This window comes from Entelurus aequoreus, linkage group LG21 (genome assembly GCF_033978785.1).
Source record: "Entelurus aequoreus isolate RoL-2023_Sb linkage group LG21, RoL_Eaeq_v1.1, whole genome shotgun sequence".
NCBI classification, from domain to species: domain Eukaryota; kingdom Metazoa; phylum Chordata; class Actinopteri; order Syngnathiformes; family Syngnathidae; genus Entelurus; species Entelurus aequoreus.
Window position 1 is genome coordinate 12,867,085 of NC_084751.1, and position 21,040 is coordinate 12,888,124.

Sequence of the window (21,040 nt, forward strand, 5' to 3'; positions counted from 1 at the left end):
AATTTTTGACTGGGTTCAGAAGTTCAGAGATTATTGGACTGTGCAAAATTTTCTAAAGTTTGAGTAATTGGAAATTTTGCGTGTTGTATGCAAGTTTGCCTCCAACACTGTGGAGCCCATTTTGGAAAGAACATGGCTTTTATGCAGAGACCAAGATAATGGAAACTTTAGGAAATGATCGTACACAGACTAAAGTTTAAGGTCAGCAAATGTCTTGAAAGTTGCTGGACCTTTTTTGGGATTTAATAACATTTTTATAGGTTATGTTATTTTTTGGGTCACTCTGTACAACATATATTACATTGTTTTATGATACATGACAAGTCCCAGGCTTCCAAAACTCTTTTTCCAGATGAGCACTTTGCCATAAAGAGCTATTTAAAGCGTGCACACGTCTTGTTAAAAGTGGGTCAAAAAAGACGAGGAGTGAGGAGCAGCAATTTAAGCTCGTGTGAGGAGCTTAAATGTTCACATTTGATGAGACGGTTGGCGCGATTGATTCGCAGCCTCTATTGATTGACATGTGTAAAAGATTACAATTGCACATTTTACCTCATCCTGACAGTCATGGTGGCATATAAAATGTAGCAATCCTTGAATTAGCCACAAGATACCTCATGCTGATTACTGTAGTGTCTCTCCTGTTTTTTGCACTTTACACAGACGTTCACTTCAGACGGAAATTGGAGAACGCATTACAATCGAGTCTGGTGGACACAAACAGTTCGCAGAACTCAAGTGGTGAGTCCTTTTAGGCTTGTGTTTGTTGCCCGTAATTTTCATTTTGTCTTTGTCAAAAAGACTTTGAAGAGGTTTATTTTTTTCAACCTGCCTCCCTGCATTCTATTGTGTATGTACTGCTTTGTTCATATTACAAAGATGCCACTCCCCTTATCCTAATGCTTACATTGTTGTATGCAATTTGCATAACATTGATGGCCAATTGTTTCTTGTAACAAGACACATTTTTTTTCCACGAGGAAGTCATCAAACTGCTATTGTAGTATTTCTGTGCATCTACCAGTATATACTGTAACTCACATCCTCCTGTTCACAGGAACTCCGAGCCCTCTGGTGGCTACTTCCTTCTCTACACCTCAGAGTAAGTCACACCCCCATCCCCTGTACACACACACACACACACAAACACACACACGCATACACGCACACAAACACACACACGACCCCACCTTTCGGCTATAAACAAATTACATTATGCGCACGCAGCAGCTCTCTCTCCATTTCATGTCACTTTTATTTCTGTGCGAGCCATTGTGCTTCTCATCATGCTGCATTCACTTTCATCACCATTCTATTTAAAAGGATGCACATTAGGTGTATTATACATTTGGAGAACGCTTCGATCAGAGCTTTTTTAAGTGTGAGCCTCAGAGAACATAAAAAGGGGGGCCTCTTTTTACTCCCTGATATAAATACACTAAATCAGGGGGTCTCAATTGCCCTCCCCTTGGGACCCATATTTTCCATAAGTCATTAAGTTGCCACTCATTTTAATAGATTTTACCCTTTGCAAAAGGCATGTTAAAAAAGGACAAAGTGCTGTTCAGAGCACATAAAAAAATAGGTGGGCATTTTGTAAATCAACCACCAAAATGCGCTACACCAGCGAGGGCTGCATACTGCAAAAATTAATAATGCAGAGGGTCGTATTTATACATTTTCTGCATTAAATCTAGTTTATATTTTATTAAGTGACAAAGCAAATTGGTAGGATATTTAATAATCTCATTAATAATTAATTTTAGTTTTTAGAATATGCCCATGTGCCATACATGGGCTGAATGTTATGTTTTAGCTATTAGTGGTATTGTTGTTTGGGGTGTCCCGATTCGATAATGATATCGGATATCGGTCCGATATCAACAACAACAAAAAAACAACAAGTATTGCTTGTATTCCGACACTTGACTTCTTCCCGGAAGTAAAAACCACTGGTGGTCAACCAAGCCAAGATGGCTGTTGTACAGCAAGCAAAGCGCAAACTATCGAAGTACAAAATAAGCTTAAATGTTCCTGCAAAAAGCAGATACGAGCAAATTAATCAAACTATGCAATGGAATAGAGCCCTATACATTATGAAAAAAAAAAATTTGGCGAGTGATATTAAGGATTATACGTCGTTCGCGTTCCCAGACATATGGAACTATAACTCCAGACATCATCTACACAGCAAAACAGATGAAAACTTGGAAAAGCATGGAGGTCTACAACTTCTTTGTGTGTGGCTGGGTCAAGGAAATTGGTATCAAGACTCTCCTGGATAAATATGCATCATTTTTGCTCAGGTAAAGTTGCATTTCATGATATAACTTTGCGTCTACTTGTTGCCGTTTACGAGTAATGTGTTTTTGAGTAACGTGACATTTTGATCTTTATCAAAAAATAACTGTAGATGTCAACATTGTATATGTGCTGAATACTTCGTTTATGATTGCTGCCTTTGGTAAAAGCTTAACTCGTTTAGGTTTTTGCTGACATTTGCTTTATTTTCTTTAGACTCGTCGAGTTGGTGCTTTTCTAAAACACTTATCAATCATGTGTTAAAGAAATACAAGTAATATTAAGATAATACTTAAATGAGAAATAATAAGCATTACAAGTATATCAAACAAACCTTTTAACGAAGTGATCACTGCAAACTCATGTATTTTTCGACTGTACTCCCTTGGACTGGAGTGTTGTTTCTTAAAATCTTGCAGTCTTCCGTCCTTTTGGACTACCTCTCAATAAACTCTGAAGAAATGTTTATCCTTTTTGCGATTTGAACGAGAAAAAAACACAAGCAATTTGCTGGCGCCTAATATCCATTGAGAACTGAGTTAGCTTGACCACAACACATAATGAATGAGAGGGACATGACGTCAGTAAAATCCAAGAAATTGGATGACATCAGCTTGCATGTGAAATCTCCTATATTAGCTCCAATAGAAGTAGTCTTGCACCGTGTTGACTTGTGTAAAGCGGGACAATTAACAGCTACCGTATTTTCCGGACTATAGAGTGCACCGATATATAAGCCATAAACATATATAAACATATATAAGCCGTATACATATACTGTATATACATATATATATATTAGGGCTGCAACAACTAATCGATTAAAATCGATTATAAAAATAGTTGGCGATTAATTTAGTCATTGATTCGTTGTATTTATGCTATGCGCATGCGCAGAGGCAATTTTTTATTTTTTTTGTAATTTTTTTATGTTTTTACTTTTTTTTATAAACCTTTATTTATAAACTGCAACATGGACAAACAGCTGAGAAACAATAATCAAAATAAGTATGGTGCCAGTATGCTATTTTTTTTCAATAAAATACTGGAAAGGATATAAATGTAGTTTGTCTCTTTTATGTGATTATTAATCGAAGTAATAATCGACAGATTAATCGATTATCAAATTAATCGTTAGTTGCAGCCCTAATATATATATATATATATATATATATATATATATATATATATATATATATATATATATATATATATATATATATATATATATATATATATATTTATATATTTATATACAGTACGTTGCGAAATGACTATTTGCATAGAAAGATTCTGTAAATGTTTATTTACATACCTTAATGGTTTCCAAACGGTGCCTATAACACGGCAGTAAAATGGCTGATCAAACAAAATGGAGGTCATTGTCATGGACCCACTAGCTGCGGAAGCTAACTCTCCAATCAGCTAAACAGATTTAATCACTCCAGGGTGACGTCTTGGCGAGTACACTGAGGATTTTGCAAAACTGAAACAATATAAAAATAATGTCGTTGTTAGCAAATTAGCTAATGCTAAAGACGCTAGCATCGTTACTTTAGGATAGCACGTACAAATATGCATGAAAACCCTCCTACAGACATCACACATGGGACGATTTAGTAAGTATAAACAGTTTTAGTTATACTGGAAAACTTACAAACGTTGCTAGGAGTTTTAAATGAAGAATCCATACGAACAGAACGCTAAGGACGGCTAAAACACTGAACGGCACTCTTACTTTCGGTTGAAAGCACTAAATGGAAGGACTCCGCTGCACCTGCAGTGAGCAAACTTGTCCAAAAGATGGCGCCATTGCACTAACAACAAAACACATTCTCATTGTATTTTCTTGTTTTTCTTTATTTTTCAAACGTTGTATTATGGCCGTCTGCGAAGAAAAATCCATGAATTAATTAAGGGTTCAATGTGTGGGGAAAAAAATAGGGCCTTATAATCTGGAATTTACGGTAAATGTCCTTCATTAAGCACATATGTTTGATATTTTCTTTTATTTTAGTTAATTCATTTACAAAAGGTAAACATTGCAAGCTATACTGTGAGATACTAGGAGCTGGTAGCTGCCCAACAGCTAAGTACAGTACACAACAGCAAACAAGATACGACATTGGTCTATATAAGCACATATAAACTGGGTATAATTGCATATTACTTATGTAAACAAAGTCAGACATTTACTAGAAAGTATCCTCTTGTGTGGATCATTCAATTGTGTCATGAGAGTCATGTGCTAAACTTAATTATTGTGACCACTAGTTATTGCCAAAACAAATTACCACTCTACTTCAATTTAATTAAAGACACCATAAGTCCATTCAATGTAATAACAGGTTAGTTTTTTTTCATACCAGTACAAGTGTTATGTTTGAGTAATTTGACTTGATCAAGCCTTTTTGTAACATTCCACACTACAAAATAATAGCAGTATGTACTATAATTCGTGCTTATACAGAGCATCCAGAAAGTGTTCACATCGCTACACTTTTTCCACATTTTGTTATGTTACAGCAAGACGTGAGAATCTTTGGGCACCTCACGATTCGATTACGATACAGGACCTACGATTCGATAAAAAATGTATTATTGATGCAGCTTTAATTTATGTATATTAATGCAGTTTTACATTTCTGTTCGTTTCACAAAATAAGCATTTATCACTTGCAACTTTAAAAAACAGTGCATTTGTAATAGGAAACAGTTCAAATAATTCCCACATTTTTAAATCAATGAAAATGTGTGCAAAACTGGAACATAAAGTGCCCGATAATAAAGGAGGTGGTCGGATCTCTCGGTGAGGTGGCTCACTGCAGTCAGTCAAATTTTAGAACCGTCCGCATTACTTTATTTACAATAAATATATAGATTATTGACGTTTACTAATGGATTCTATAATCGTCCATGTCCGAATTGCGATACACCTAAAATCGATCATTTTCCCCACCTCTAGTTAGAGCCTTATTCCAAAATGGAATATTATGTTAGATCCACTATGGGCTGGACTTTCACAATATTATGCTAGACCCACTCGACGTCCATTGCATCCGGTCTCCCCTAGAGGGATGGGGTCACCCATATCTGCGGTCCTCTCCAAGGTTTCTCATAGTCATTCACATCGACGTCCCACTGGGTTGTGAGTTTTTCCTTGCCCTTATGTGGGCTCTGAACCGAGGAGGTCGTTGTGGCTTGTGCAGCCCTTTGAGACACTTGTGATTTAGGGCTATATAAATAAACATTGATTGATTGATTGACATTCATTTGTGTCCTCAAAATTACACACACAATACCCCATAATGACAATGTGAAAAAAATTATTATTTTTGTTTACAAATTTTTGCAAATGTATAAAATAAAAAAAACTTAAGAAATCACATGTACATAAGTATTCACAGATTTTGCCATGAAGCTCAAAAGTTAACTCAGGGGTATCCTGTTTCAACTGATCATCCTTGAGATGTCTACCTGCAAATTCAGTTGGTTGGACATGATTTGGAAAGGCACACACCTGTCTATACACTTTATAAGGTCTCACACTTGACAGTGCATGGCAGAGCACATACCAAAAATTAAGTTAAATACATTTTCTGTAGGCCTCCAAGACAAGATTCTCTCGTAGCACAAATTTGGGAAAAGGTACAGAAAAATATCTGCTGCCAGTGAGCACAAAGGCCTCCGTCACCCGGAAATGGAAGACATTTGGAACCACCAGGACTCTTCCTAGAGCTGGCCGGCAACCTAAACAGAGCGATCGGGGGGAGAAGGGCCCTAGTCAGGGAGGTGACAAAAACCTGATGGTCACTCTGTCAGAGCTACAGCTTTCCTCAGTGGAGAGAGGAAACGCTTCCAGAAGTACAACCATCTCTGCAGCAATCCACCAATCAGGCCTGTATGGTAGAGTGGCCAGACGGAAGCACCTGAAAGACTCTCAGACCATGTGAAACAGAGTTATCTGGTCTGATGAGACACAGATTGAACTCTTCAGCGTGAATGCCAGGCATCATGTTTGGAGGAAGCCAGGCACCGCTCATCACCAGACCAATACCATCCCTACAGTGAAGCATGGTGGTGGCAGCATCATGCTGTGGGGATGGTTTTCAGCGGCAGTAACTTGGAGTCTAGTCAGGATAGAGGGAAAGATGAATGCAGCAATGTACAGAGACATCCTGGATGAAAACCTGCTCCAGAGTGCTCTTGAGCTTAGACTGCTGCTACGGTTCATCTTTCAGCAGGACAACTACCCGAAGCACACAGCCAATGTATCAAAGGAAAAGGCTTCAGGACAACCCTGTACATGTCCTTGAGTGGCCCAGCCAGATCCCAGACTTAAATCCGATCATCTCTGGGGAAATCTGAAAATGTGTGTGCTAGCCACATCCCATCCAACCTGATGGAGCTTTAGAGGTGCTGAAAAGAGGAATGGGCAAAACTGCCCAAAGATAGGTGTGCCAAGCTTGTGGCATCGTATTCAAAAAGACTTGAGGCTGTAATTGCTGCCAAAGATGCTTTAACAAAGTATTAAGGAAAGGCTGCGAATACTTATGTACATGTATTTCTTTATTATTTTTTTATTTTTAATACATTTGCCACAAAAAATATTTTCACGTTATCACTGTAGGATATTGTGTGTATAATTTTGAGGACAAAAACACATTTTTGTCCACTACTCAAGGCTCTAAAATCAGGATATCGTGTCGGGAGAGAAAATGTTGTATCGGGACACCCCTTGTTGTTGAAGTTACACTTCAAAAGAACTTTTGATTTCAATAAATGAAATCACTTAAAAATTGAATATTACAATATTTGAAATATCTCCATCTTTGATAACACGGTATTATGCTTAAACCTGTAATGTACATGCTTCACTCCTCCTGAAGGTTACTTAAAGTCTCATTTTACAAACCTAAAAATAGTAAATAATAATGATCTACTGTAAATAGTTTAAAAATACATAATACTTACTGCCGGGCCTTTTTTGTTTTTGCAAAGCAAGCAGATTATTATTATTTTTTTTAAACTTAAAAGTTCCTTAAAAAATCTAAATTTGATGCTACTTTTTGTCTTTACAATGTTCCATACAAATGTTTTAGGAAATCAAGACTAGTCAATGTAGCTAAAGATACATTAGCAGATTTTTCTTTATTTTTTTTAAGCTGCTGCGTATCTCCTGAAGTCTTTTGGTGCTCCTCTTCTGTGTTTTTGTTATGTTGTGGTTATTAGTCTGTTTAAACCAGAGTTAGGATAGAGGGTATACTGAGGTTGCAATGATAGTGCCTGTACTGTATATGTATGGCCCCAGCCTGAATTAACTCAACCTTTATACTCTACAAAGTATTTAAAATCTTGCCAGCTACATCTCCCATTCAGGTGCTTTTGTCCCTCGATAAGTAACGACAAAAGCAATTAGTGAGACCTTGGTAGTATTGATATTCTTTGGCCTACATGCGGCTCAGAGCCACAATGGAGGCAGCTGGATGGACTAAGATGCATTAGCGCCAGCGTTTTTGTCACTGCTCTTCTGGGCCTTGTGATTTTTTAGAACCCTACACTTGTGGTGCCTGTGGCATCCAGTTCCAGTTCTACAACAACCTGCTGGAGCACATGCAGTCCCACGCTGGTGAGTCCACAACCACAAATGCATGTTGAGCTCGACAGCGAAAACAAATAGTCAATTTGGTAAGTCTGTACGACCAAGCATGTTGTAGGCGTCGAATTGATTGACTTGAGTGTCGTAATGGGGGTTGTTGCAGATCTGGTTCTGGGGCAGCTGTTAGGGTTCTAAAAAGGGTAGCTGTGCATTTTAAATGTAGTATACGGTATTGATGTTTTTACTTGTCGCAGCTGTATGTGCAGTTTAGATTGGGAATCTCTAAAACATCAAGGCTTCATGATTACCACTAAGTTTTCAAATATGAGTGCAATAATTGATTTTGAAATACAGTTTAAATATTCATGTTTTTCTATGAGTTAAGTTTTTTTCATGTTTATTCTTAGCTTTTTATTTCTACCACCACACTCATACTGTACACTTCTTCCTTGCTTTTTAAAATGTGTTTTATCAATAAGAAATTGTCACAGCTGATCTTTTCCCTCCTTACTTGTGTCAACTCCAGCCGACATCGAGAACCACACCAAAGGCAACTCTCCAAAAACCTCCTTAGCTTCGGGTCCTCAGGAGCAGCTGTGGAGAGCATCTCCGGCTCAGGCCGCCCACCCCTCAGTCAAACTACAGATCCAACCTCAAATTGTGCCCCAGAGAAACCACAGTGTCAGCCGTACGTTCTTGAAATGTTTGTTCTTACTTACTGCATTGTGATACTGATCTATTAATACAAGGGTACTTTTAGAAACACAGACCAAATTCTGCCGGTACTACCGGGTATCAATTCACGTAAAATCAAACAGTGGCATATTTCGGTGCTTTTGTTGCTTGTGACGTCGCAGACTTGGTGACGAAACAAGCACTCAAGCAGCACTTAGTCGACTCAGACAAACTGCCTTGAGTAATATTACAATTTTTAATGCCAACAACCAACGTTCCCTCTAAGGTGCGCGCCTGCGCAATTGCGCACTGCTCAAGCGTCCTCTGCGCACAGCAAATATATGCCGCGCACCAAATCAAATCCCACTTGAATTCTAAACAAAATAAACACTTTTATTCTGTATGACAGTGACAACAAGCGGCACTAACAGTGTTCGTCAACACCGTTCAATTGAACACCGTTCAATTATTGTAACGTCTATCGAGATGCTTCAGGGACAGGAATTATATCGATCACTTTATTGAGCAAAACTGTTTATATTCGGCCATAACCGCACAAAAACATGAGTAAAAAACTTCTATCTCGAAAAACTAGTCATTTTCTGCCGTACAAACCAGGCCAAAACCAACTTGTCACCAACACGCATAGCACTAAGCCACTGGTGCGTTTATGGCCACACAAAAAGTCGGACAACTCAAACACCACATAAAGTTACACTATGACTCTTCAGTCATATGTGTGCTTATTCTACTGTCATTTATTATTAATGTTATTTTATTGATATTAATCATGGAATGATGTTACCAGAGAAAGTTACAGGAATGCACACTTCATCCTTAGCTTACATTTCATTGTACACAATGAGGATGTTTAAGGGTAACTAAACGTGATCTCTGAAAGGGGTACAAATGATTTCCAAAGCAGGACCCCCACCCAGACATACTGAACAATACTAATCCATAGCTTATGAAAAACAAGATTTCTTTTATTTTCATTACAAGTGGGCCAAATCACTCATATTACTAAATAATCTCATGAAAATGACTCCTGTCATTTGAGTGTTATAATAAAAGATTGGTTTGAGACAGGTGTGCTGCTGGTATTGCCACATGTGCTCTACTGAATGCTCAGGGAGTTTTTGTGTTTGCTCACACACATGAACAATTAAGGGGAACATTGCCAACAACGCAAGTATGCCTCATACAAAAAGGTTTGATTGTAAAGGAAGTCTCCAATTTTCCAAAATGCGCTAGTTTGATGCCAATTTTAATTGGTTTTGCCTTATACATGCCACTGATTAGCGATAGCAATTTTACATGGCGATTTTAACGCTTCCAAATTTGGTAATGAAAACTACAACTAAGATTTACGTTACAATTAAACAGCAGGTACTAACAAGAATAATACTTACGGTAGAGTTGGACAATTAATAAAAAATTTATTTTCGTGCATGCAAATTTTGGAGCTTTTGACGATGAAACAGATGAGGAGCGAATTAATAAAAACAAAACACGTCTATTAAAAGTTTGGGATCACACTATGGTTGTTATTTATTTGACAAAGCGCTAGTATGCCTAATTAATAATCTCTAAACTCAACAAAAAAAGTAAAGTCAATTTATTTCCGCATTTACGTAACCGCGGACGGAGTCACATAATTGCCCAATGAAACCAAATCCGCTGTTAAATGCAGAATATCAGGGAAACTGAGATACATATAAGTGGAATGTTCTCGTTGTGAGGAGAAGTAACAATTGTTTGGGACAATAATGTTTCTGATTGTGCTCATTTGTCCCCGACACACTCAACCGTTCTGTCCTGAATTAAACAATGTGGAGACGGCCCCTTAAAACAGCGACTAAACTACAAAGCTAAAGCTAGTAAGAACAATCCATACACCCAGAATACATTTCATCTGCTTCTGTTGTGATCGACATCATCAATGTAACATTAATGTACAAACAGAACAGCAGTCGCAACTTGGGGGCTCTCTTTTTTTAATCCAGTCTCAATTTGTCTCTTTACTCAACAAGTTGAGAACAACAGCACAACACTCTTCCTCCCTTCAAAATAAAAGCGTGGTGCGCCACATCCGGTCTGACTGTGCTAACAAAATAGAACTTTAAAAAAAGTACATTGCACAGGCATAATGTACTCAAAGCACTTATTGATACAGTTACACAATTATTATGTTTTGACCTAAAATACTGGTCAAAAATGTCCAAAGATGTATTGATTCAATAAATGTGAGGATTTTAGCATTTAATTTTTTTTAAAATTAAATTTCATTTTTAACAAATCTCATACTCTATTGTGGTAAAATAAGTGTAAAAAGTAAAAGAAAACTAAAAACAATTACAATGGAAAAACAGAATTTGATTATGATATTGGTGTTGTTATTTAATTGTACTGTTACTACTATTATTCATATTTTACTTGTTAAGGTTTATTCATTATTAATTGATATCCTTTTTGTTAACTATATTTAAAGTTGAGTTTTGGTGGTATAATATATACTCATGTTTTCAAATTAATGATTAATCGTGTTCGTAGTCTTGATTACAATATCAATCAAATTAATCGTGATTATTATGTTGGCGTAATTGTGCAGCCTTAACTTACAGTATAAACACTTTTAGGGTGCAACACAAAACAGATTCAACTTAATTGGCAAAGACTACTACTACCTGACTTGGCAACACACCTCAGCTTATACACTACTGCCATCAACGTATTGGAATTGCAACTGCATGCAAAGTCTACTGTATAAAACTTGCAATTGAGACTTAGAAATGTAATAAGAAAACAAGATATAACAGCTGGACATGTTACATTAAAAACAATTTTATTATTTAGCAATTAACATTTTTAAACACAGTCTAAAGCAGTGGTGGCCAAACACCAGTCTTTGACGCATTTACTACCGAGCCACAGAAACATAACATTTATAAGCGACCGCATTTTCTCTGAATTAACTTTCGCCTGTCCCAATAGACACATTAAAAAGCTTGTTCATAGATGTATTATAAAACTCCTGATAGAAAGTCGCCATTTGTTAAATTTGTTTTATCTTTGTATATGGGATAAATAACTCACATTATTAAACATTTAAAATGTACATATGGCAGATTGTAGCCAAAGGCTAATTTCTGTCTGCTGTCCCCAGCAGGTTGATGGTATATATTATAAATTATTAAAATTTATTTTATCAATAAGAATTTGATATCGTACATCGTGATGTATAATATATACCATTAACCTGCCGGGGACCATCTCATTGCAAAGAAATAAGTCCAGTGCTCCCACTAATTCAGAGTTGGCATGTGTTGTAGTTTTCATACACTTATTTTTGCGGTATTTATTTGTCACACGTGTAAGGCCAGTCCGTGACAATGTTGTCTAAATTAAACCGGTGCCTGGTGCAAAAAAGGTTGGGGACCCCTGCTGTAAAGAACAGAAAATTGGTACCAGTATCGATTCCCGCATACCGGAGTTAGTACCGTACTGTTCAAATACAAAAGGTACCCACTCCTAAATGTCTTACATTTATTGGACACAAATTAAAAAGTTGGGTTGTACCTGTCCCCTAACAAACACAAGTGTTGAGTTATGATAGCCAAGTATGCAAATAAATCGCTGATATCGTTTAGCACCAACCCAAGACCACAAATGCATTTCTATCTTGTGTTACTGTATACCAACTAGGGGTGTAACGGTACGTGTATTTGTATTTTGAACCGTTTCGGTACAGGGGTTCCGTTTCGGTTCGGAGGTGTACCGAACGAGTTTCCACACGGACATATTAAGTAGCGTAACGCAAGTTGTGTAAACAATGCACACAGAGGCACAACACACGGCATGCTAGCAGCTAACGGTCTACGATAGACTGACCATACGTCCTCTTTTCACCTGACATGTCCTCTTTTGCGGAGCTGTCAGGGCGGAGTTTCTTAAATGCCTCAAATGTCCGGCATTTTGAGTTAGGGTTGCGTGTATTTTCAACGTACGTTCAGGGTTAAGAAGGGGTTAAAAACAAAACAAATTGTGCGGGCAGCAGCATTCGTGAGGGAGGGGCAGAGACAGAGAGAGCGAGAGAGTTATGATAAACGCACATGCGTCGCCAGGCTCTGCTTTTTATCCATAGATTTATCAGATTTAATTTTTTACGATCAGTAGCAGGGGTGTCAAAAGTGTGCCCCGGAGGCCATTTGCGGCCCACAGCTAATGTTTTAAAGGCCCACGGCACATTCTAAAAATACTATTAAAATAAACAAAAACATAACAAAAGTGAATTAAAAAAGCTTAAAGGTTAAATGTCATTTAGAAAAAGTTGCAATGTTGACTAATAAAACAAAGCTGTTTTTTTTCTTTCAAACTGTCATTGCTCAAAACATAATATTGAATCAAAATCAACGTTATTATGAATTATTGACCTATCCAAGGTTCTGATTACTTCACATCAAATATTCCACTAAGAAAAATATTTTTGGTGGAAGATTTTGCAAATTTGGTAAATAAATAACCAAAAAATTAATATTTTGTTGTTTTCTTACTGTACCGAAAATGAACCGAACCGTGACCTCTAAACCGAGGTACGTACCGAACCGAAATTTTTGTGTACCGTTACACCCCCTAATACCTAACACATGGCGCCAAACAACCTTTTCCAAGCATTTACATGTTTCTTTTCTCCCGTCCAGAGAACAACGGCCTACCTGAGAAGGAGCGCCTACAAGTGGCCGAGCGTCTCTTACGGGTAATGTGCTCCGATCTCAACATGCTCAATGTGCTCAACAGCAAGGACTTCCTCAAGCTGGCACAAACGCTGGTGGACACGGGGGCTCGTCATGGAGCCTACTCCACCCGCGACGCCCTGGGCAATATGAGTGCCTTGGCGCTGCGCCAGCTGCCTCGCATGTACAACCAAGTGAAAGTGAAGGTCACGTGCGCCCTCGGCTCCAACGCCTCACTGGGCATCGCCGTGACGTGCCACTCTCAGACGTCGGGCCCAGATGCCTGCTATGTTCTCACAGCCTATCAGGTGGAGGGCTCGAGACTGAAACGTTACGTTCTTGGCGTAAGGGAGGCGGAGCTGAGGGAGGGGCCGGAGCAGATCCACCACTGGGTCCAGAATGTGCTATCCGAGTTTGTCATGTCAGATATTCGCACTGTGTACGTGGCAGAGCCCCGCGTGTGGGCCGCCGGATTCGGGGCTTCCTCGCTTGGAGGCGGCGGACGCGGGAGGATCTGCTTGCGCTGCGCAGGGTGCTCGCTTGGTGCCGTTGTCCAGGCCGTCTTGGGGAAGCGTAGCCTCCAGGCTCGAGGGCTCCACGAGCTGGCCGAGCTGCTGGCCACGTGCAGAGACATCTCCTCCACCGCCACACTGGGCCTCAGCGAGGAGCAGGGCACCAACACCTCCACAAGCTCCACAGAGGACGCAGCACAGGGCGGCCCCAGCCAGTGCCCCACCCCTCCCTGCTGGGATCGTTCGGCTGAGGCTCTCCTGCAGGTCCACTCCCACTTCGAACAGATCTGCGAGACGTACGGGCGCAACAAGTCTACGGCTCCTCTCCTCCAGGGCCTCAACAAGCACTTGTTAGGAACGCTCACTTGTCTGCTGGCTCCTCTGCGCCTGGCAGCCCTGGAGCTCAGCAGTCAAAGGAGGCCGACATTGCAGCAGGTACTTCCTGTCTACCTTCGCCTGGAAAAGTTTTTCACATCCAAAGCTGGAGAAGCTGGAACGGGCGTGGCTAGCAAACTCTGTCACTACTTCCTGGAAGCACTCAAGGAGAACTTCAAGGTAATGTATTTTCGTGTATACCTAATAATATTCCTCTTTTTTTGTCAGTTTTCCTCTTTTTTTTTTTTCTCTCAAAGGGTGTTCATATGCTTGTAGTTGAGAATTACTCAATCGTGCCTCTGCTGTCGCATAATGATGACCATGTCCTACTTCCAGGTTGAGCGAGCCCACCAAGTGGCAATGGTCTTGGATCCTCAGCTCAAGCTCCGTTTGGTCCCGACTTATCAACACGAGGATATCATCTCTCGAGCGTGCGAACTTGCTGCTGAATCCAGGGACGGGTGTATAACCAGCACCAGCGGCTCGTGCGGCGAGGAACGGGACACTGACGGCCCACCGATGCCTAAAATAACCCGCGTGGAGGGCGCCGGCAACAACGGCGGCACCGCCATGGCGTCAGTGTCCGCTAACGACGAGAGTCAAAGCAAAGTCCGGCAGGAGATCTTCCAGTACCTGGCGGAGCCTCTGCTCCAGGGGACCACCGATCTCTTCCAGTACTGGAGCTCCATTGTGGGCGACAAGTTCCCCAGGCTGTCCCGCCTGGCGCTGTGGCTCCTAGCTGTGCCCGCCGTGGGCATACGCAGCGAATGCGTGATGGTGTGCGAGCAAAGCCTGGCCATGAAAAGGAGGCAGCAGGTAACCGCAGAAGAAATGAACAAACTCATTTTCCTTCGCTCTAACATGGGCTAACCAACCAAACCTTGACCCCCTCCAACCCTGAGCTAGGGACTTTTATTTAATTAGGCTTAGACCGGGTGTAAAGGTATAGATGTGTACATGCTAGGTTGCAAGCAGCTGTAACAACACGGCTTTTCACGTTCTGTATTTCACACGGAGATGTTCAGCATATCGGTAACTCCAATCATTGTCTAGCCTAAAAACGAAACCGCTTTAAAGGCTACATGCTGTTATGGGACGGCGGGGAAGGTCAGTAAACCTCAACAATACTGTAGAAGAAAATAGTCTGAATATTCACTGCCTTTCGCGAGATCTGTTTGGAATTCTCTTCAACCTCAACGAAACCTGCTAAACCTTTTTTTCCTTCAAAAGGGTTAAAAGCACACATTACAAGCTAGTCTGGATTTACACTGCAGTTTGAAGTCAACACTTTTTTTGTTTGTTTTAAACAAACCACGTTAAACAGATTCAAAGTTTTATGTTTACTTTGCTTGGGCTGCATTTGGTTAAAAAAAATCATAATATGATTTTTTTCTACATTTAAAACACGTTCTTGTGTAATGGTGGTTCTTTGGTCAAAATGTTGCATTTGATTATGTTTTACAGACCATCTTCAAGCCGCTTTTTGGTCGTCTCTTCAGAATGCGCCTTTTTGTGGGGGGTCTTATTTACGTACTTCCACTTTGACAACGTCTTCTCCCCGATAGCCATGTTGCAGTTTTTAGTGCTTTCAAAGGGAGTCTACTGGCAGATCTAAGTTAGAACTATACACTACTTTAAATTACAAATGGCAACAGGAGTGGATGAACGACTCACAACAAGAGGATTGAGGAAAAAAAAGCGCTTATTGACTACAACTTTGGACTAAAATGACGGACTCGCGCAAAGCTCTTCGGGCAAATCTCCACCATATATGGAGATTTTAGCTGACTTTACAATTGGTAAAAAAGGCCCAAATTGGGAAAATTCCAAATGGGTAGTTTGGAGGAAGTATGAAGGAAGACAAGATTGTTTTATAAAAATCTCCGCCATGCCTCCATGGTTTGATTTCAAATGTTCGAGATAGTCAGATCCCGAATACACAAAAACAGATTCCGTTGCGTAAGAAAAGTTGGTTTTGCGTAATAGGTCCTCTTTAAATCTGGGGTGTCCAAACATTTTCTTACTTATACTGACAAATTGAAGGGTTATTTTGATGAAACGTTTAAATCAATCCTAGGTTATGCTATCTTTTATTCCTGTGTTTTTTTTATTTGATCTTTTTAGATAGGATGCGTTTCAGAAATGGCATGCCGCCCTTTGAATGCCGATGATTTAAACAAAGTCAGTCATTACAGTCGTGCTTCAAATATTGTGGCTCACTACAGCTTGCAAGTGTTTTGTATTTTTGAATTTTTCAAACATAAAAACGGCTAGATAAACTTAAGAATATCGATATTGCACTAGTATTGGCCACTAGAGGAGACTGAACCAATCAAAGTGCGCTGTTCCATATCATGACCACTGATTGGCTCAGCTTCAGGCAGCATGACTATATTGGATTCAAAGAGTTTAAAGATGACCAAAGGGTGTTATTTACTGTCTGGAGCTCTCATGATGTTGAAAACCGTATTTAGAAGGCCGCAAACAAGTTTTTTATGCTATACCTATGAAAATATTGGCTTTATATTAAATAATTCGTACTTAAACGGAAATTAATTAATCGCGGTCATGTCTGCAACCACTCAACCGCATTTAATGAGAGACAACTATACAACGTTTTCACCTAATTTATAGTCTGTAATGTACGGTATTTAGACTGAATTGAATGGCTTATGCTTTTGCAGCAGTTTTAATTTACCCCAGGTGTTTTTTTCTTTATATTCATGGGTGTTTTTTGTTGCTTTACCGTATTCCGATGATGTCCGGTTTACATTGACAGGTTCAATCAGACAATGAGTATACATCTTATTCCTGCAAAGACAATTTGTTTTCCAGACCCGTACTGGAAATATACCAGAAATCGGGATTGTGTGACTTGAACCATGTAGTGTAAATCCAGCCTTACACTTTTATAAAAACCTATCCAATTATCTTTTTTTTCCCCGTTACCTCGTCACATGTGCACGTCACACACAAGCTTGGCTTGCACAGAAAAGAAACACTTTGCGTGTCATTTTCGCGTCGAAACTTGTAATATATTAAAACCACACTGCAGTTTTAGCAAGCTAATAATTGTTAATTTGAACTCGAACCAGTAACATTACTTGAGCTACCGTAACTTTCTTTTCACCTACTCTACTCGTAGAAACCTTGTAGTTGTTTGTCCTCAAACATAGTCTTCCTTAAGTAAGCCTCACATGTTGATTTATCACTGCAATAAGCTACATTGTGTCACACACGGCACGCGACCGAATCTTCTAAAACTCGACTGTTGGCCGTCACGCTGCTACTGCTGACTATCGCGTTATTTTTTGGAAATCAAAACGCGGAAATCTTTCTCAGGAACGAGTTTTTCGCCAGCTCTTTGGTCCCCTGACTTTCATTACTGGACATTTGTGACAAACACAAATTGTGGTTCCAGCATGAGACAGAAGTTAGGTCAACACGAGTGAAGTCAAGTTAAATAGATTCTAACGTACATGTCTTGCAGGCTCATACCTCCTTAAATGGCTCGGAAGAAGGGTTAATTTGGTTCCTAATGGCTTTAAATCCTTTATTTCCTCATGTTTAACCCAACAAGTAACCACAAAAACATGCCTTGATGTTGGTAATTCATTGCCTTTTCAGCAGCATCCATTTATTTTTTGCTAAAAGCAGGTTGCCACTGACTGGGAAACAGCCCCCTCTAGTGGTCAAATGTAGGCCTGCAACATGAACACCTGTATTTACTTGATAAGTGTTTTTTTTAATGCCTGTGGTGTTACTTAATAAGACACACATCTGGATTTATTTTATGTTTAAATATTGGAAAAATCTCAAAAATATTTGGGTGTATCCCGCTGACAATACACATCCATTTTTGTTTTACTATTAATATTCATGAATGTTTTATTTAGATTGTAGGTTACTAAAATGTACACTGATTTTTTACCATTCAATATTTGAATATGTATTTTTCAATCATGTCATGTTAAACTTTTTCCATTTAATATGAGCACGATTTTGTGGTTAGGGATGGGCATTTGACTTAAGTTCCTTGATTAGACAACAACTAGAAAATGAGTAAATAAAAAACAAAAAAATATTATGTTTGATAATTTTAGATAGGAAAACAATACTGAGGTTGGTATTTTTCGCCACACAAATACCTTTTTTTTTAGGTGTATTACCACATAAAACACGAGTTAAGACTGAACCAACAGCGCCCCGGCTGGTTGCAGCCAAGCAGTGCACTCAAATTATGACACTTCCTTGAATTAATCGACACAATCGATTATTTTTTTTGTGATTATTTGCATTCTGAAGATCACTGATCTTTTGAGTCGTTTCAAATATTTTGTAGATATTATGACAAGCGGTAGAAAATGGATGAATGGATAGTACAAAAAAAATGTGCCGATATAAAAAAAAAAAAAAATGCTTTGGTTTGATCTAAAAGAAACCAAATCAAGTTAAAACCTTTTTTTTTCTGCTTTGAAGAAATAGATGAAGGGATTTCCAATTGTGTTTTTAAATAATGTATTTTAAATAGGATATGCTCTGGGACAAAATGCCAGCGTCACCCAAGAATGAGCGTCCATCGCGTTGCTTCTACGAAAATTCTATCTTAAGCTAATTATGCATGCTTTTATTAATTAGAGTAATGATTCTATTATAAAGTTCAAAGCCAGTGTGTTTTTTTATTTTTTTTCATGTCTGACGACTGAATTCGAACCTCTCGGTGGAGGTAGGCGAGGTACTGCTGAGCACGTTGACATTATCCATTTTTTTTTCCGAGGATGTATTATTATGTACAGTACATACAGGAGAACTGCTGTTTTTATGCCACAAGGGGGCGCCGTCATTTCAGAGACACAGTAGGGAGCACCGGTGATAACATTATACCTCTTTTTTCTACAGTAGCATTTAAACAAAAATAAGGTTTTTGATATGATAGAAGAATAACACAACTTAAATACTGTTAGCCAATGGGAATCCTCTAAGTTTTATTCTTTGTCAGGATTTTAACTTATTTAAACTTCAACTGTACAAACAACTATAGTATGCTAACATGGAGATGTTTTCATCATGCATTATCGAATCAGGTTAAGAAACGTGTGTTGCTTTTTATTCTACTTTACAGGCATTTCTTCTTTAATCTACTGTTTAACGCCACATGATTTCTCTCTTTTCTTTGTTTTATTTTTGCCGACTCCTGTGTAGATTCCGATCTGAGTTGTCTTATTAGTAAGCCTAATTTATACTTTTGTAGCAACACTATTTTTATATAATGGCAAAGAAACGAGTTTCACTGTCGTCTTTTGTTGGTTTTGTGTCATTCTAATGGCAGCGCTGTTCAAAGGTTTCTGAACTACATTACCCACTGTAGTATTTAATGTGTGAATAAACTCCTAATCTGTGTCAACGTTGCGGTGTGCATCATGTTAGAGCAGGCCTGGGCAATTATTTTGACTCGGGGGGCCACATTTAGAGAAACAAATGTGTCTGGTGGCCGGTATATCTAATTTTAGGAACACTAATACAAAACCTCACAATAATGTCTGATTGAATGGTAAAAACGTTATGACAGACCGCCTTAAAAAACTTAATGGAATTTTAATTTTTTATATGAACGATAAAACACTGAATATTGACAAAATAGGAACGTCACACCTCCTTTCAATCGACATATTTTACAGTCAAGTGAAATGCAACAAACAGTGAAATATGAACACGAAGGGTCCAAAATAAACCCACCTATAATCTGATATATCTGATATATCACTAAGCTTTAGAACTTTGTTGTGAAAATCTCCTTTCGCGTCTGTGGAAACGCTTCCCGCCCACACTGCTTGGTGCCTCGTCTGAGCTGCTGTGACGTAGATTACCATAGTAACTAATTAGATTACCATAGTAACTGGTATATCATTCATAAGTGCAGATTACAACCATTGAAATATTTTGTACAGTTCAAGACTTGCGGTCATTAGAAAACATCACTGCACATCATAATGGCAGCTAGTTTCCATCTTAAAGATCTAAAAAAATGATTTGGGAATGTCCGGCGGGCCAGATTGAAAAGCTTAACGGGCCGCATGTGGCCCCCGGGCCTTAATTTGCCCAGGTCTGTGTTAGAGTGATGTGTGATCGAGAAACCTTAGTTTTTTTTTCACATTCACAAGGCTGATTGTTGGACTACTTGCAGAGGAAACATCATGTTTTCCTTACTGCCTTTTGGAAATGAGCAGAAAATATGGGGGGGGGAGTGCTGAAAAGATGCCGAAAAGATGCCCCTGCAACCTGACCAACTTGGAGCTCTCTTGTCAGGAAAATTGACTCCAAAAAGATGTATGCCGTCTTTAGGTTCGAGCAGCTGTCACAACACCTGGTGATGTGAGGGTCACCGGGAAATGTGAGCTACCTTTAACCCCTAGGTGTCACAGTCAAGGCCGGCAGGCTATATCCAGCCCACGAATTAATTATCTATGGCCCCCGGGATGGTATTTGATTAGTATTAGAGCCTGTGTGGAGAAAGTGTGGCTGTAATGAAATATTATAATCTAAGAAGGCACTATGAAACATCTAAGAAACACAAAGACAAGAATATAGACACGGAACAAAGGTAACTGACACCATGTTTGATTATAATAATGAATGATAAATGAATGTGTTGTGGCAGTATGCGGATTTCACCAATGTGGCGGTTTGTGGAAACAATAGGTTGCTTTTCCAAACATTTTCAATAAACTGCCAACGTTAAAATGCTAAACAGGAAGTGATACAAGTTTAATGGCTTTGTAAAAACACTGAGACAACGTCTTAAATTCACGGTGTTTTTGAAACTGCACCATTTTTTTCCTCAGAGT

General features: G+C 39.0%; 1 protein-coding gene across 9 annotated transcripts in view; it reads left to right on the forward strand.

Moving 5' to 3' along the window:
• Positions 1-20,347, forward strand: part of znf618 (zinc finger protein 618) — an 83,846-nt gene extending 63,499 nt beyond the window's left edge. For 8 of the 9 annotated variants that reach the window (XM_062031002.1, XM_062031010.1, XM_062031009.1 and 5 more), the window contains 6 exons: positions 664-741; positions 1,058-1,102; positions 7,853-7,930; positions 8,427-8,588; positions 13,276-14,375; positions 14,532-20,347. In XM_062031002.1, coding sequence (XP_061886986.1) covers positions 664-741; positions 1,058-1,102; positions 7,853-7,930; positions 8,427-8,588; positions 13,276-14,375; positions 14,532-15,065 — 1,997 coding nt within the window. In that variant the 3' untranslated portion in view covers positions 15,066-20,347. The remainder of the gene's footprint in view (positions 1-663; positions 742-1,057; positions 1,103-7,852; positions 7,931-8,426; positions 8,589-13,275; positions 14,376-14,531) is intronic. The other variant, XM_062031008.1, reaches the window with a different exon arrangement.
• Positions 20,348-21,040: the final 693 nt, after the last annotated feature.